Here is a 14,820-nt window from a genome sequence, read left to right on the forward strand (position 1 = left end):
GATCAGTCTTCGCCCAATGACACGTGGGTCCCACTGAGAGATCACAGATGCTGCTGACATCGCGGGAAGGACAAGCCATTGACTAGTCTCTAGGCTATCGCCACCGGAAAGAAAAAGAAGACCAACAGAACTGAGGATTTGAGGAAGGAAAGTGTCCGTCACTGCAAGTGGGGCCCACTCGGAAGCCACGACCCCCTCTTTTGCATGAGCTGCGGCGAGCACGGGCCCACCGCCCACCGCCCCTGCTCTCTCCGATTTCCATTCCAATCTTCCGCGTCGGCACGAGACCACGACGTCACGCATTCCCGCGAATCCGGCCTGCTCGAGACCTCCTCCCGTCGCGACGCCGCAAGCCATCAAAGCGCCTCCTGCTTCCGCTCCTATCCAAGGCGAACCACACTCTGCGATCGAGAGCTCGCTGAGCCGTAAAACCCTAGCTAATCCTTCTCTCTCCCCCCTCTCGCTGTCGTCTCCGTCTCCGTCTCCGATCTCCGCGGCCTCGGTTGCGGGTTGCGGCTGCGCCGGTGCGGCTCCATGGTCCCGGAGCCGGCTCCCGCGGCGGCGACGGAGCCGAGGCGCTCCACGCGCAGGCGCCTAATGACGGCCGCCGCGATGGAGGCCGAGGCGGAGGCGGTGGCCGACCTCGACGAGATCGACCGCGAGATGTCGCGCGCCGAGTCGCGCAAGCGCCAGCGCAGGACAGCGAAGGAGAAGCCTGGTGCCCGTAAGGGAGCGACCGAATGGAAGCCGGAGGACGTGGAGAAGGCGGCGGCGGCGGAGGGGGTGGCCGAGCTCGACGAGATCGACCGCGAGATGCCGCGCCCCGAGTTGCGCAAGCGCCAGCGCAGGACGGCGAAGGAGAAGCCTAGTGCCCATGAGGGAGCGACCGAATGGAAGCCGGAGGACGTGGAGAAGGCGGCGGCGCAGGAGCCCGAGGGGGCCGAGCTCGACAGTGGGTTGTCGCCCGCAGAGTCACGCGGCAAGCGGCAGCGCGGGGTGGAGAAGGTCAAGCGTCGTACCCGTAAGAAGACGGCCAAGGAGAAGACGAAGGAGACGACCGAGAAGTCGGCGGCTCAGGCGCCCGAGAAGATGAAGGTGAACGATGCGGGTGGCGCGCTGGCCGAAGACGTGTGCGCGGATGAGCCGGACGCCGAACAGATGGCCATGGAGGAGGAGGAGGAGGCAGCCGACGTGCTGGAAGCAGAGGAGAGGATGGGTAAGTGTGTCGGAGAAGGATCAGCCGAGAAGGCTGCGACGAGGAAGAGGGTGGCGCGGCCAAGCACTGCGAGAAGGGTGGAGGACTCAGATGACCACTTTGTGGGCGATCCAGTACCGGATGATGAAGCGCGACAACGATGGCCCGTGAGGTACAGTAGAAAGGTAAGAATTTCTAGTAAACCTCTAACTCTATTCTAGAGTTATCTCCTGGAATACTAAAGTTTGTTATCACTTCGATTTTGAGATGATTTTGAAAAATAAAACTGACATGCTCTTTTGTTTTTGTTGCAGGGGTCTGATTCGCTTCTTAAGCAGGAGTATGTGTGTTTTTACGCTAACATTGTTCTGAAAGTACTCTTAATCTCTTCTTATGCTGCTTTTATAATGGTGATCAGAATTTTCATTTATGCAGGCCTGACGAAGATGAAGAAATGAAGGCTCGATGTCACTACCTGGCTGCTAATGTGGATGATGAAATCTATCATCTTGATGATGATGTCTATGTCAAGGTCAGTCATGAATATCTTGTTCACACTTCTTAGAACTTTATTAACCAATGTTGTTTCCTAGTTTTATGTATTGCTTTTACGATAGCATTTTTATATGACTGACTAACAAGGGATGATTAATGTACCTTTTACTTTCTGCCATTTTTGTTTTGCTCTTCATTATAACCGTTATTAAACTTATTATCCTACTATTTGTTCTACTGGTTGTTAACCACGAGATATTAAGTTTTCGATTAATTTGTTGGCACTCATTTTGTACGCACGTAAATTTTCTCATATCATTGTTCTGTGCATATCAATTTTGTGTGGGAAATGGGTACATAACTTGATTTGACTGTGGAGATTAATAAGAATATCATTTCGTTTGGCTTGCATATGCTCTATGGTGTATCGTTGTAAATTATTCATGCGTTATCTATTTGCTTATCATATTTCTTGTCTACTAGGTCCATATGAACCAAACTAACTAATTTGCAGGCTGGTCCTGATGAGGAAAATTACATTGGACGGATTACTGAATTTTTTGAAGGAGTCGACCGTGGATCATATTTCTCTTGTCAGTGGTTTTTCCGTACAGCAGATACGGTATGTCTGAACTCTGAAGTACCTTTTTGTTGCTTTTTAATGGAAATGTAACACTTATAAGAGACATGTATTTGCAGGTCATCTCATCAAAGTTGTTAAAGGTGCATGATCATAGACATAACCATAAGCGTGTTTTTCTTTCAAAGGAGAAGAATGACAACTTGATTGAGTGCATAGTCTCAAAAGTAAAGATTGCCCATGTTGATCCAAATGTAAGTGATATATTCATTAGGCATATATCCTATTTAATGCTTATTATGTTGTCATGTTACAGATGATTTTTTGTTGTTGCTAATATTTAAACAAATTCAGATGACGCCTCAAGCAAGAGCTCATGCTATATCTGATTGTGACCTGTACTATGACATGCCTTACTCTGTTGCATATTCCACGTTTGCAAATCTTCCAGCAGGTAATTGTTTACATGATTCTTTTCCCATTGCAATTATCATAGGTGTGTATGTGCATCATTCACTTTGTTGTTAACTTACATAAGAGACCTTTTATGATAAACTGTATGAGAAAAATATTTTATATTATATTACTATTTTGAATATTTGACAGATGCAAAAATACACTTGTTGCTTCAATATTGTCAATCTCAATGTTTATTGTCTTATCTTCTGAGGGAGCTATTTTCTTGTAGATAATGATGGTGCATTGGGGAGTGAGGCAACATCAAATATTTCCTGCGATGATGCTGACAATTCTTCTAAGGGAAAATTGTCGGCTGATATTGTGGCACCATATAGTGAACAAACAGAGACAGCTTCTCTGCTTGATCTTTACTCAGGATGTGGCGCTATGTCAACTGGGCTTTGTTTGGGTTTTGCATTTTCTGGCATAAATTTAGAGACTGTACGTTTTGTACTTGGTGTGACTCCTAACTGCCTACTAAGCTCTTTTGTCTATTGACAATGTTAATACTTGCTTTATTGTGCAGAGGTGGGCTGTTGACATAAACAAATATGCTTGTGCTAGTCTCAAACATAATCACCCATACTCGCAGGTAGTACATTCCTGTTTCCACTTGTGTACTGCCACTAGATAGTATCACCTTGCACATCCACCACATAGACAAATTCATGTGTTTGCTTTTGCCTCTACTTTGTAGGTGCGGAACGAGAAAACTGAGGATTTTCTTGCCCTTATTCAGCAGTGGGATGCACTTTGTAGAAAATATGTTGTCCACAAAAACGATACACTAGAACCTGGTATAGATATGCCCTTAAATGATGCTGACGATGTAAATGAGCCTCTTCCAGAAGATATATTCGATGTAGAGGAGCTCCTTGAGATATGCTATGGTGATCCAAGTAACACAGGAAAAAATGGCTTGTGGTTTAAGGTAATAGACTTAATGTTTACTAGTTAACTAGCATTCCTTTAATTTCATATTTATTTGTATTAATCTAGTGTGGTACTATATTATTGAAAAAGTACCCTGTGAATTATATTTTATATAGGTGCGGTGGAAAGGGTATGATCCAAGTTATGATACATGGGAGCCAATTGATGGGCTCAGGTTGGTATCTCTTTCATTATGCCCCTTTCACATTTTTTGTTTTATTGTTAGTGCCTCATCGTTACAAATTTCAGTGATTGCCCTGAGCGTATTAAAGAATTTGCAGAGAAAGGACACAAGGAAAATATTTTGCCCTTGCCTGTAAGTATCTTTCTCATCTTCTTTTTTTCCTTTTCAGTTTTGTTGTCATGCCATCTTATCATGTCCTTTAAATTCGTAAGGGTGCTGTGGATGTCATATGTGGTGGGCCTCCATGTCAAGGCATCAGTGGGTTCAACCGATTCAGAAAGCATAATGATCCACTTGAGGATGAAAAGAACAAACAGTTGGTTGTTTTTATGGATATAGTGAAGTATCTGAGGCCCAAATATGTCCTCATGGAAAATGTTGTGGACATATTGAAATTTGCAGATGGATTCCTTGGACGCTATGCAATGAGTTGCCTTGTGGCTATGAATTATCAAGCTAGGCTTGGGATGATGGCGGCAGGATATTATGGGCTACCGCAGTTCAGAATGCGGGCATTTCTCTGGGGAGCCCTTCCATCAATGGTTTCTCTCTATGCTTTCTTAATCTTATTCCTTTGTGACACTTTTGCATATTAAGATGTTACATTCACCAATAGGTATTACCAAAATTCCCACTTCCTACCCATGATGCTGTTGTGCGTGGAATAGTACCAACTACATTTTTGGTAAGAGAATTGAGTAAATAATTGCCAAGATTTCATTATTGTATTATGTATTGTCTTAATATTTGGCTGCTCCATTTGCAGCAAAGTGTTGTTGCATACAATGAGGTAGAAACCCGTTGCCTACGAAAGGCTCTTCTCCTTGCAGATGCCATATCTGATTTACCCAAGGTTTGTGTTATTTTCATATATCCATGGATCTTTATCTTTTGAATGCTGATTGGACAATTGTGTTGTTCTTTTTTTGTATGTGCTATATTACAAATTTACAGGTTGGAAATGATCAACCTAAAGATGTAATAGAGTATAGTGTTGCCCCCAAAACTGAATTTCAACGGTATATCCGGAACAACCGTAAAGGTAGTCCATGATTTGTTACTAATTGAATTAACAAATATCGATAAATACTGTTCATGAAATCTACTCCCTCCGTCCCATAAAAAAACACACCTAATATGGGATGTGAAACAGTCTGTTCAGATTCGTAGTATTAAGATGATCCATATCCCTTACTAGGTTTATTTTTTTATGGGATGGAGGGCTATGTTCGTTTGTTATGCTCTTTCCCTCTGCATTTGTGGAATTCTAACTATTTAAATTTTCATTAGTGTGTGGGTTTGACAATTGCCTTGCCCGTTGGTTTATGCAATTCTAAGTGTTGCTACTTGTAGTTTCTTGATTGAATTTGTAGGCCAAGTTACTTTGTTTTGTTATTCATTTTCAGACATTCAGGATTACTCTTTTCGTGGAGATGATCCTTCTGAAGAAGGTAATTGTTTGATCATCAACCTCTAAAGCTAAACAAAGATGATTATGAGCGTGTGCAGCGGATACCTGTAAAAAAGGTTAGCAAGGCTTAAGATTGTCATGCCAGTTACTTTCAATACCTTGGTTGCTTACCTTTTTTTCTGTTTCAGGGAGCGAACTTTCGTGATCTAAAGGGCGTCATAGTTGGCCCAGATAATACTGTGCGGCTGGATCCAAACATTTCCCGTGAACGACTGTCATCTGGGAAGCCTTTGGTACTTTTATATTTTGCTATATTTCAACAACTGCAATGTCAATGTTTCCTCTTTTGCATGCCATTAATTACTGCTTCTCTGGATAGGTGCCTGACTATGCCATATCTTTCGTCAAGGGGAAGTCAACTAAGTAAGTACGTTGAGCATAATGGTTCATTTTACACAATCTTGATTGATAATTCTAATTAATCTGGCAATGCAGACCGTTTGGACGCCTGTGGTGGGATGAAACTGTTCCCACTGTAGTTACCAGAGCTGAGCCTCACAACCAGGTATCATTTTTTTTTTGGCGTTTTTCCCATCTTAATGCCACTTCGGTTGTAATTGTGCATAAACGGACTCCCCCATATTGCAGATTATTTTGCATCCTAGCCAAGACCGAGTTCTGACTATTCGCAAGAATGCAAGGTTGCAAGGTTTTCCTGACTATTACAGATTGATCGGCCCACTAAAGGAGAAGTAAGTGCTTATAGGATGTTTGTATCAATTGTAGTGGATTCAGGAATCAGTAATATGGACTTTAGTGTCCATATTTTGGATTGAATTACTCACAGATATAGTAGTATATGACAGATGAGTGTTGTGTAGTTCCATTCTTATGCTATGTATTCTTGTTCAATGTAGATATATCCAGGTTGGCAATGCGGTTGCAATTCCAGTTGCTCGAGCTTTGGGGTATGCTCTTGGGCTGGCCTACCGGGGTGAATCTGATGGAGATCGAGCAGTACTCAAATTGCCAGAGAGTTTTATTTATGCTGATCAAGAGACGGTTGTTAAATCTTCGGCAGGAACTCCTGGAAGTGAAATAGCTGACTCGGAACAGTTGTTTGAATAGTATGTTATCTGAGTCACTTGTATAGTTGGGTGATGTGCTATCATTGTTTCTGTATGAGTTTCGAACACTGACAGTGCATGCATTGTCCAATGCTCCAAACATTCACTGGTTAACCCTGGAACTGAGTAATTTGCATACGTTTCTTCATTGGATGTCCATTTCCTTCTGGTTTAGATATGTGAGTGAAATACTTTATTTGCTTCGATTCTAATTGAGCTGCTGCTACATTGTACTATCGGGCTCTTTATTTAATGGGATACTGGCTACTTTTGAGCAAAATCTATCCTTATGCTCTTGTTTTTACTTGTATGAAATTTCCCTGTCCTGTCTGACGTTACACAAAGATGCATGGAACGATAGTGTTCAGTACACCAGTTTCGATGCTGTTTTCTTATATGGGCATAAGTTATTTGTTATTTGACAACTGCTGACTGTTAATGACCGAAGATTCAGTCACTGTTTTTTTTTACTGATACAAAATTCATTTAATTTCTATTACTGGCTCTTTATTAAAAGAAAGAAAAGAAATCTACATGGCACAAAGCATTTGCATGGTAATATACATAAACTCCTTTTTTTTTTTTGGAGTTTTTCATGGACGGGGCCTGATTGGCTGTTAGTACTGCTGGACAGTCTCATTACTTCAGCGAAGGCACATGTATTTACTTTGGAGAGCCTGGCATCTGCGAAATGACGTGATCCATGGTAAAGGAAATGCATCAATAGCTGACTCGGCTAGCTTCCTGGTAAGCTATGAAAATCAACTGTTGCCGATCCGACAACGGGAAGATGATCACAAAGGGAAGGGTCCTATGTATATGGAACATAATAAAAAAGTTCCAACTACAAGTATGAACAGACAGATGGTGTGCGCCGCCGGAATATTTCGCTAAACTGAATGTTGACGCTGGTTACAGAGAAGAGTCTGGGGATGCAAGCGTCGGATTTATATTCAGAGACTGCAGGGGATTGGTGCTTCTTGTTGGCCACAAAACCTTGCATCAATGCGGTTCTTCGGCCCAGGCGGAGGCGCTAGCATGTCTAGAAGGACTGCGATCGGCGGTTGAATTGATCCACATGCCAATTGTGATGGAGATGGACAATGCTGAAATTGTCGATGGCATAAAACAACAGGGGCCATTGAAATCGGCCTGGGCGACGACAATTGAAGAGATTAAAGGAGTGATGCAATGTTTCCAACAAGTGCAAGTGCACAAGATAAATAGGCGACGACAATTGAAGAGATTAAAGGAGTGATGTAGTGTTTCCAACAAGTGTAAGTGCACAAGATAAAGAGAGAAGCAAATAGGGTAGCTCATGTTTTAGCACAAATGCCATTGAGTACTAGATCTCGTGCGGAGTGGAAAAAAACATAAGCTCTTTTTTTTTTTTTGAATCTACACAGAAGCTCCCTTGACCACCAATGATAATGATGTTTGTCAGCTGAGCTCCAATGGTTGGGAACGTCCCAGTTGGCATGGAGACCAAAAATAGAAAATATAAAGAGATTGTATCCCAGAAATGTGCGCGAGGCGGTGCGGTGGAGGTTGGACAATGTGACGAAACCAGCGCTTTGAAGCCTACTTCCTTTTCCCTTCCCAATTCTGCTTCAACCCCTTCTGTTCTTTTTCAGAAAGAACAGGGAAAAAGGAAGGTACATTATTGATTCTTCAGTTTCATGGCATTTCAATTCCTCTATTTGTTTGGTACTCTGAATGTTGTATTCGATCTCACCTCCAGTTTCATAAACCCCAATTTCTTTTGCATGATGTTTGCTTTTCTTAAAGTGAATGTGGTTATTCCCTTGATCCTAGATTCTAAGATGTAAGGTAAAGTAGCTTTTGAACTATCTTCCTTGATGATCCAGGATTCTAAAATGTAAGATAAACAAAAAAAAAGGACTGCTTTTCAGCGTGTAGTTCTGTATGAATGGACATGTTAACTAAACCAAAGGTCTGATGAAACATGAGACAAGTCCCTCAAATGCAGATAAAATCCTCAAATCACTCACTATCCTCTCCCATGGTTATGCATCCTTTCTTTCTTTTTTTTCCTTTTAGATAATATCACCATTTTTTTCCTCCCATATTTTTGCAGGGGTTCATCGCGACGAGGAGCCGAGGAGGGGGAGGCGCGCCGCGCCGTTCCATTCCAGAACATCCTCTCGTGGGAGGGGTGGAATCGTTTTGATCATCGCCGGGCCGAGATCCGTCTCGACGTCCGGCGGGAAATGGACGATTCCCCGCTAGATAATCTGTTTGATGGAAATGGATTGGATTCACCGGCAGGCGCGGACAGCTCTAGCTCCACGGGATCACCGCCGAGCTCCACGTCGTCGTCCCCTCCGTCGTCGCAGTCACCTCCTCCGGGGTCATCGCCGCCTCCTGCCAGCCCGCCACCGTCCACACCGTCGGCCCCACCGACCAATTCCTCGGGCTCAGCACCGTCGCCACCTTCCCCGTCGCAGTCGGCGCCACCGGCGAATACCGGCGGCGGCGGGTCCCCACCACCATCGCATGGCTCGCCGCCAGCGCCAAAGGCCGTCCAGTCTCAACCCGCTCCGAAGCGTAGCGGCGACGGTGGCTCCTCCTCGGACAGTGGGAGCTCCAAGGAGGGAGGCAGCTCGAGTGACCGTGGCAAGAGCGAAAGCAACGGCAACAGGCCGGGGCCAGAGGCTGCCATCATCGCCGGCATGGTCATCGGGTTCTTCACCTTCGCCCTGCTGCTGGCCATCGTCGCCTGCGTGTGCTGCTCCAAGAAGAAGAAGAGACCTCCCCACATGCACATGCCGTACTACACCGACGAGAACGGTAAGCACACATCTACACGCGACGCGACGGCATGGTGCGCTCGCCACGCATGCCGCAGAGAGATCTTGTGCAGTTGACATGGGGTGCGCTCCCGCGTCCGCGTGCATGCAGGGAAAGTGTACTACGCGAACAGCATGCCCAGGTGGCAGAACAGCGTGGACCAAGGCGGCGGCTGGCACGCGCAGTACTCGCCAGGCCAGGCGCCGCCGAGCAGCGAGATGAGCGGGTCGCACGGGGCGGGGCCGCTGCCGCCGCCGTCACCGGGCATGGCGCTGGGGTTCTCGAAGAGCTCCTTCTCGTACGACGAGCTGGCGCTGGCGACGGGCGGGTTCTCGTCGGCGAACCTGCTGGGGCAGGGCGGGTTCGGGTACGTGTACAGGGGCGTCCTCGCGGGCAGCGGCAAGGAGGTGGCGGTGAAGCAGCTCAAGGCCGGGAGCGGGCAGGGCGAGCGCGAGTTCCAGGCCGAGGTGGAGATCATCAGCCGTGTCCACCACCGCCACCTCGTCTCCCTCGTCGGCTACTGCATCGCCGGCTCATCCCAGCGCCTCCTCGTCTACGAGTTCGTCCCCAACGACACCCTTGAGCACCACCTCCACGGTCTCCATATCTTTCCTGCTCTTTTCCCAGCCATCGTAACGCGCCATTCGTACGTGAGATTTTTGTTCGATTCTGACACGCGCGTGTGCCGGATGCGTGCAGGGAAGGGCGTGCCGGTGATGGCCTGGCCGACGAGGCTCGCCATCGCGCTCGGCTCAGCCAAGGGCCTCGCGTACCTTCACGAAGATTGTAAGGTCCCTAATAAACTTTTCGTTTAATTTGCAGTCTGCAGGGACAAATCCTGTCTGTACGTCCTTCTAACGATCTGATTTGTTGCATTGTGGTTGTCACGTACGAAGGCCATCCTAGGATCATCCACCGTGACATCAAGGCGGCCAACATCCTCTTGGACGAGAATTTCGATGCTAAGGTGAACACACCAGCTTGTTTAAGCTGCGTTTAAGATTGAACTAGCTAGTCCTGACTTGTTTGAATTCATTTGCATTAGGTTGCGGATTTCGGGCTTGCAAAGCTAACCACGGACACCAACACGCATGTCTCAACGCGCGTCATGGGGACTTTCGGGTTAGTGCAACATGAGACCGTGGCTCGCTCGTTGACATGCATGACGGACGAGCGGGCACGGATGACGAGTCCCAGTTACATGTGTGTAGGTATCTGGCTCCCGAGTACGCGTCGAGCGGCAAGCTGACGGACAAATCGGACGTCTTCTCCTTCGGCGTCATGCTGCTCGAGCTGATCACCGGCCGGCGACCGGTCGACCCAACGAACTACATGGAGGACAGCTTGGTTGACTGGGTGAGCGTCACCCTCGCCTCCATCGCAAACTATCACTACTACATCCTAAGCTTACATACGTGGTTCTGACACGCCGGCCACTCGATCGCTTGGTCGTGACAGGCGAGGCCCCTCCTGGCGCGCGCCTTGTCGGAGGACGGCAGCTTCGACGAGCTGATCGACCAGCGCCTGGAGAACAAGTTCGACCGGCTGGAGATGGAGCGCATGGCCGCATGCGCTGCCGCCGCCGTCCGCCACTCCGCCAAGCGCCGCCCAAAGATGAAGCAGGTAATTGAAACCGCACAGCTCACAGTGATCAAACTGATCATCGATCACCTGGTTGCCTGGCAATATATGATATTTTTTCTTCTTTGCGTGTATTGCAGATTGTCCGTGCGCTGGAGGGCGACGCGTCGCTGGACGACCTGAACGAAGGGGTGAAGCCCGGGCAGAGCATGATGTTCAGCACGGGGTCGGAGTACGACTCCGGCAACTACGCTTCCGACATCAACAGGTTGAGGAAGGTGGCCTTCGAGAGCAGCATCGAGGACAGCAGCGAGTACGGGACCCACTCCAGCGCCGACTCGGGGGAGCCACCCCGGCGGCAACAGCATCGCTAGCCGTATGATCGGAGGCGTCGAGCTAGACTTGACTATTTCTTCGGTGCGTGAGTGTGGAAAGTGGAAACTGTGTGGTGTTGCGAGATGGCGAATCATCGATGGGAACCGGGGCGTACCGTGTATGTGGGAATTGGGATACGGTCGTGCATATTGCAGGCCGATCGTTTGACGTGACTGCTTTGTTGGCTGTATTATCGTGTGATTTAATGATGTATCCGATCGATGAGTAATGCGATATTGCGCTGTTATCTTGCATATATCTACTGGTGAGGTTTGCACTGAATCGAGAAAAGGAAGAAGAGAGGTTTCGTTTGAAGTTAAGGATACATTCGAAGGAACTTACATAAGTTTAGTCAGCTTGTTTCTAAGGGCATTCCCAACTCTCCATCTAAGATGGTATCTATGGCATTAACTACTGTCATGTAGGACTTTTAGCTTATGTGACACTGTATTAATTAAGAGAGAGAGAGAGAGTGAATAGAGGAAGAAACCGGGTCTCATGCAAGACACAGTTTCAACACGAGAACCCATGCACTAGACACTATCAAGTTTTGCATTTGGAGATAATAGTCTCTTTATAATAGATGAAGAATAAATATGATTGGTAGAGAAGAGACATGATGTATTTATTAATGGCCCACTTTAAGAAACCATAGGTTGTAGAGTGTAGTTTCTATTGCGATGTCTTATTGACATGGCACCATAGATACTGCTTATGAACAATATGAGTTGGGACTGCCCTAATGGAACGGTTGAAAAGCGTCGAACGTACTGCACGTGTTTCTTTGTGCCGTGTCCCGGCCATCCTTCCTCTCTCCTCAAGCTCCCTCGTCGGCTGGCGAGCATTAGGGATGCAAGCCGAGCAGGCAAACAGGCTTTTTTTCCTGCTTATCCTACTTCTAGTTCATTTTTTCTTCTAAATTTTGTACTATCATGTGAAAAATAGACTAGCAAGCGGGTTTTTATGCAGGTAGTAGGACTACCCACTTGCATCCCTAGCGAGCATGCATAGAGAGGGAGAAGGGGGGTGTCTTCACCGGCACCGCTTGATGGGAGACGAGGTCACTGCCGGCTTGTTCCTCTTCCGCTGTAATGGAGACCACTGTCTGCAGGAGAAGTGGGGAAGCAGCTGTGCAGAGAGAGGGAATGGTGATGTCGGCCTTCGAAAGGGGAACTCAACGACGACAGGAGGGGATCCGATGGCGGCATTAGGAGACGCGACGAGAGGGGATCCAACTTTGACTGGCTCTTGGATCCATCATCGATGGGAGGGGACCCAAATCCCCATGGTTGTCGTGGGTTTGGTGCTTAGCCTCGCCGCGGCGGGAGCTTAGGAGGCCCGATGGCGAGGCGGGAGCGGAGGTCCCTAGACCTCCCCACGGCGGTCGAGCTCGGTGACACCGCGCCCATCGCCTAGCTCCTTCCCGCCGGTCATTGCCCTTCTCCCCGATGGCCATCCTCCCCCCAACGGAGAGCGGCCACTCCACTTTCACCGCTTGTTGCACACTGCTCCTCTCTCGCCGCCCGTCGCGCTCGACGTCCTCGCTGCGCTCCTCTCCCTCTTGCTCTTGCCGCTGCCATAGGAGCGGGGAAGGATGGAGGATGGACACCCAAAAGAAGATTGGAAAAGAGGGGAAGAGGGTGAGGTGGAGGAAGTGGGAACCACTGACATGTGGCCTATTTTTTTTGTTTGGCTGACATGTGGGTCTCGTATATTTTGTTTTATTTTTTTAGTCTTTAATTTTGTTCCATTTATTTTTTTTTGTCAAACTGCCACGTAAGTGCCATGTCAATGCCACGTGGGACGAAGACTTAGTCAAAGGCGTCACGTCAGTTAAAACTGGAGTCAATACTACCGAGGGACTTCGTTTGTACGGTTATATAAGTTGAGGGATGGATTATATCCGGTTTTTGGATCAAGGACGAAAAATAGATTGGGCGACGAACTAAGGGACCTAAAGTGAACTTCTTCCTCCTCCAGAATACCTTCAAGGTGTTGATGCGAAAAACACACACTGGCCTGAGATCTGCTTAGCTCCAATGCAGATCCAAAGGTTGGTGAGATGCGGGCGTGCCAGTCAGTTTGACCCTGCAACTGACAAGATATGTAAAGAGTAGATCAAATAGCCGATCGGTTGACAAGCCGATGGAATAGTTCCAGCCGATGCCGATACCAGCCGATAACCGATGCCAGCCGATAGCAATAGGTTTCTGAGCTATCGGCTTTATGTCCAATGTAGAGTCTGACACTTGACTTAAATAATGATATAAAGGCAGTTGGCTGATGATAATGTAGTATAACAATAACATAATCCATTAGAAACCAATCGGCTAGCAATGATATGATAGAATAAGCACTGATCCGACGGTTAAAGCATACATCGGTTGTAGGTCCGATGTCATAAAATCCACAAGATTAGATTAAACAGCGAAACCTTTGTTGCGATCGGCTAAGTCCAACTTATATGTATATGCAATCCTTGTAAGCCGATGCAACGTCCAGATAACTTATCGCTAGCACCCCAATAAACACCAGCATGAACCTATCGGCTTAACAAGACTTATATTATAACAACAATCTAGTAGGTCGAACCTAACCGATGTAGCACGAGATTGTATATGATAATCTAATACTCGATGAGCCGATAGATCTGTCTACTGTGATGGATATAACAAATCTATTTAGAACACCTTTGTGATTGTAGAGATATATCGGCTAAGACAGAAGATCGGACCTAACCGAGACATTCCAACTAAATCGATGCGTTTCTAAACACAATGCAACTAGGTGCCAAGTTCCGTCGGATGATAAGTAAAAACCTCGGTAAAGAGGGTGGCGATGCGCCGAGAGTAGTATTGATCGAGAGATTGATAGATTACAATGACCTTGGGTGTACATATTTATACCCATAGGGAGATACTAGTCCTTGTCGGACAATAATGAAACTACAAATAAAAAGGAAAAGATAAAGTCCTTATAGGACACTAAACACACTTTCCTAAAGATAAAAGGAAACTAACAAACTATTCTTAATTAATAGATAACTTGCATGCCGCATTCTCTTTGAACTTGGTCTCTTCTGGATAAGCTTCCTTTAGTAGATCAATTTCCTTAACCGAATATAGCAAGAATCCGACAACTGACGACGTGATAAGTCTCATCGGCTAATCTCAAGACTTCGAAGTTGATGCTGACTCTAAGCCGATGATTACTCCGGGCTTACCAAATTTCACTGTTAACACAAGGAAAAAGTCCACTTTGATCCCCTTAAAAGTATCTCGAATCTAATTTATACCCCTTATCCAGAAAACCAGGTAAAACGACTCCCCTAACTATTAAAACCAGTATAATTTAACTCCCTCGGCGGTTTTGGATGCCGGTTTTGCTGACGTGGCGCTTTGACTTGGTCCAATTGGCTAACTGAGCATGTGGGACCCACATGCCAATGTCACATTTTCCTCAACTCCCTTTCTTTTATCTTTTCCCCCTCTTTTTCTACCTCTTTTTCTTCAGGGGCGCTGGGAGTGGGCGGTGACTGACGGCGAGAGGAGCACGTGGGCGTCTTCTCTGTGCGGCTGCACCCGTGCCGCTGCCATTGGTGGAGTACGCCGAGTGCCACCACTCGGGACGGCGTGTCCGTGAACTTCAACACGCCGCAGTTCGTCAGCG

At 46.9% G+C, this 14,820-nt stretch overlaps 2 protein-coding genes across 2 annotated transcripts; both read left to right on the forward strand.

Moving 5' to 3' along the window:
* Positions 1 to 534: 534 nt before the first annotated feature.
* Positions 535 to 6,643, forward strand: LOC127768838 (DNA (cytosine-5)-methyltransferase CMT1-like). Its single transcript, XM_052294492.1, is given in 22 exon segments — positions 535 to 1,380; positions 1,510 to 1,535; positions 1,631 to 1,727; positions 2,205 to 2,312; positions 2,390 to 2,524; positions 2,625 to 2,724; positions 2,959 to 3,170; positions 3,256 to 3,321; positions 3,427 to 3,660; positions 3,779 to 3,837; positions 3,912 to 3,978; positions 4,059 to 4,388; positions 4,463 to 4,531; positions 4,613 to 4,699; positions 4,801 to 4,888; positions 5,253 to 5,297; positions 5,300 to 5,373; positions 5,446 to 5,550; positions 5,637 to 5,680; positions 5,753 to 5,822; positions 5,906 to 6,009; positions 6,175 to 6,643. Coding segments are annotated over 22 exon segments (3,177 nt in total). The 3' UTR covers positions 6,386 to 6,643.
* Positions 6,644 to 7,920: 1,277 nt separating this feature from the next.
* On the forward strand, positions 7,921 to 11,385 carry LOC127768832 (proline-rich receptor-like protein kinase PERK4). The gene is made up of 9 exons (XM_052294485.1): positions 7,921 to 8,039; positions 8,483 to 9,195; positions 9,307 to 9,792; positions 9,895 to 9,981; positions 10,092 to 10,162; positions 10,241 to 10,317; positions 10,407 to 10,551; positions 10,654 to 10,818; positions 10,917 to 11,385. Exons 2-9 carry the CDS (start codon positions 8,616 to 8,618, stop codon positions 11,148 to 11,150), a joined length of 1,845 nt encoding a protein of 614 aa, XP_052150445.1. The 5' UTR covers positions 7,921 to 8,039; positions 8,483 to 8,615; the 3' UTR covers positions 11,151 to 11,385.
* Positions 11,386 to 14,820: the final 3,435 nt, after the last annotated feature.

The sequence above is a fragment of the Oryza glaberrima genome, chromosome 3 (assembly GCF_000147395.1).
Source record: "Oryza glaberrima chromosome 3, OglaRS2, whole genome shotgun sequence".
Taxonomy (NCBI): Eukaryota; Viridiplantae; Streptophyta; class Magnoliopsida; order Poales; family Poaceae; genus Oryza; species Oryza glaberrima.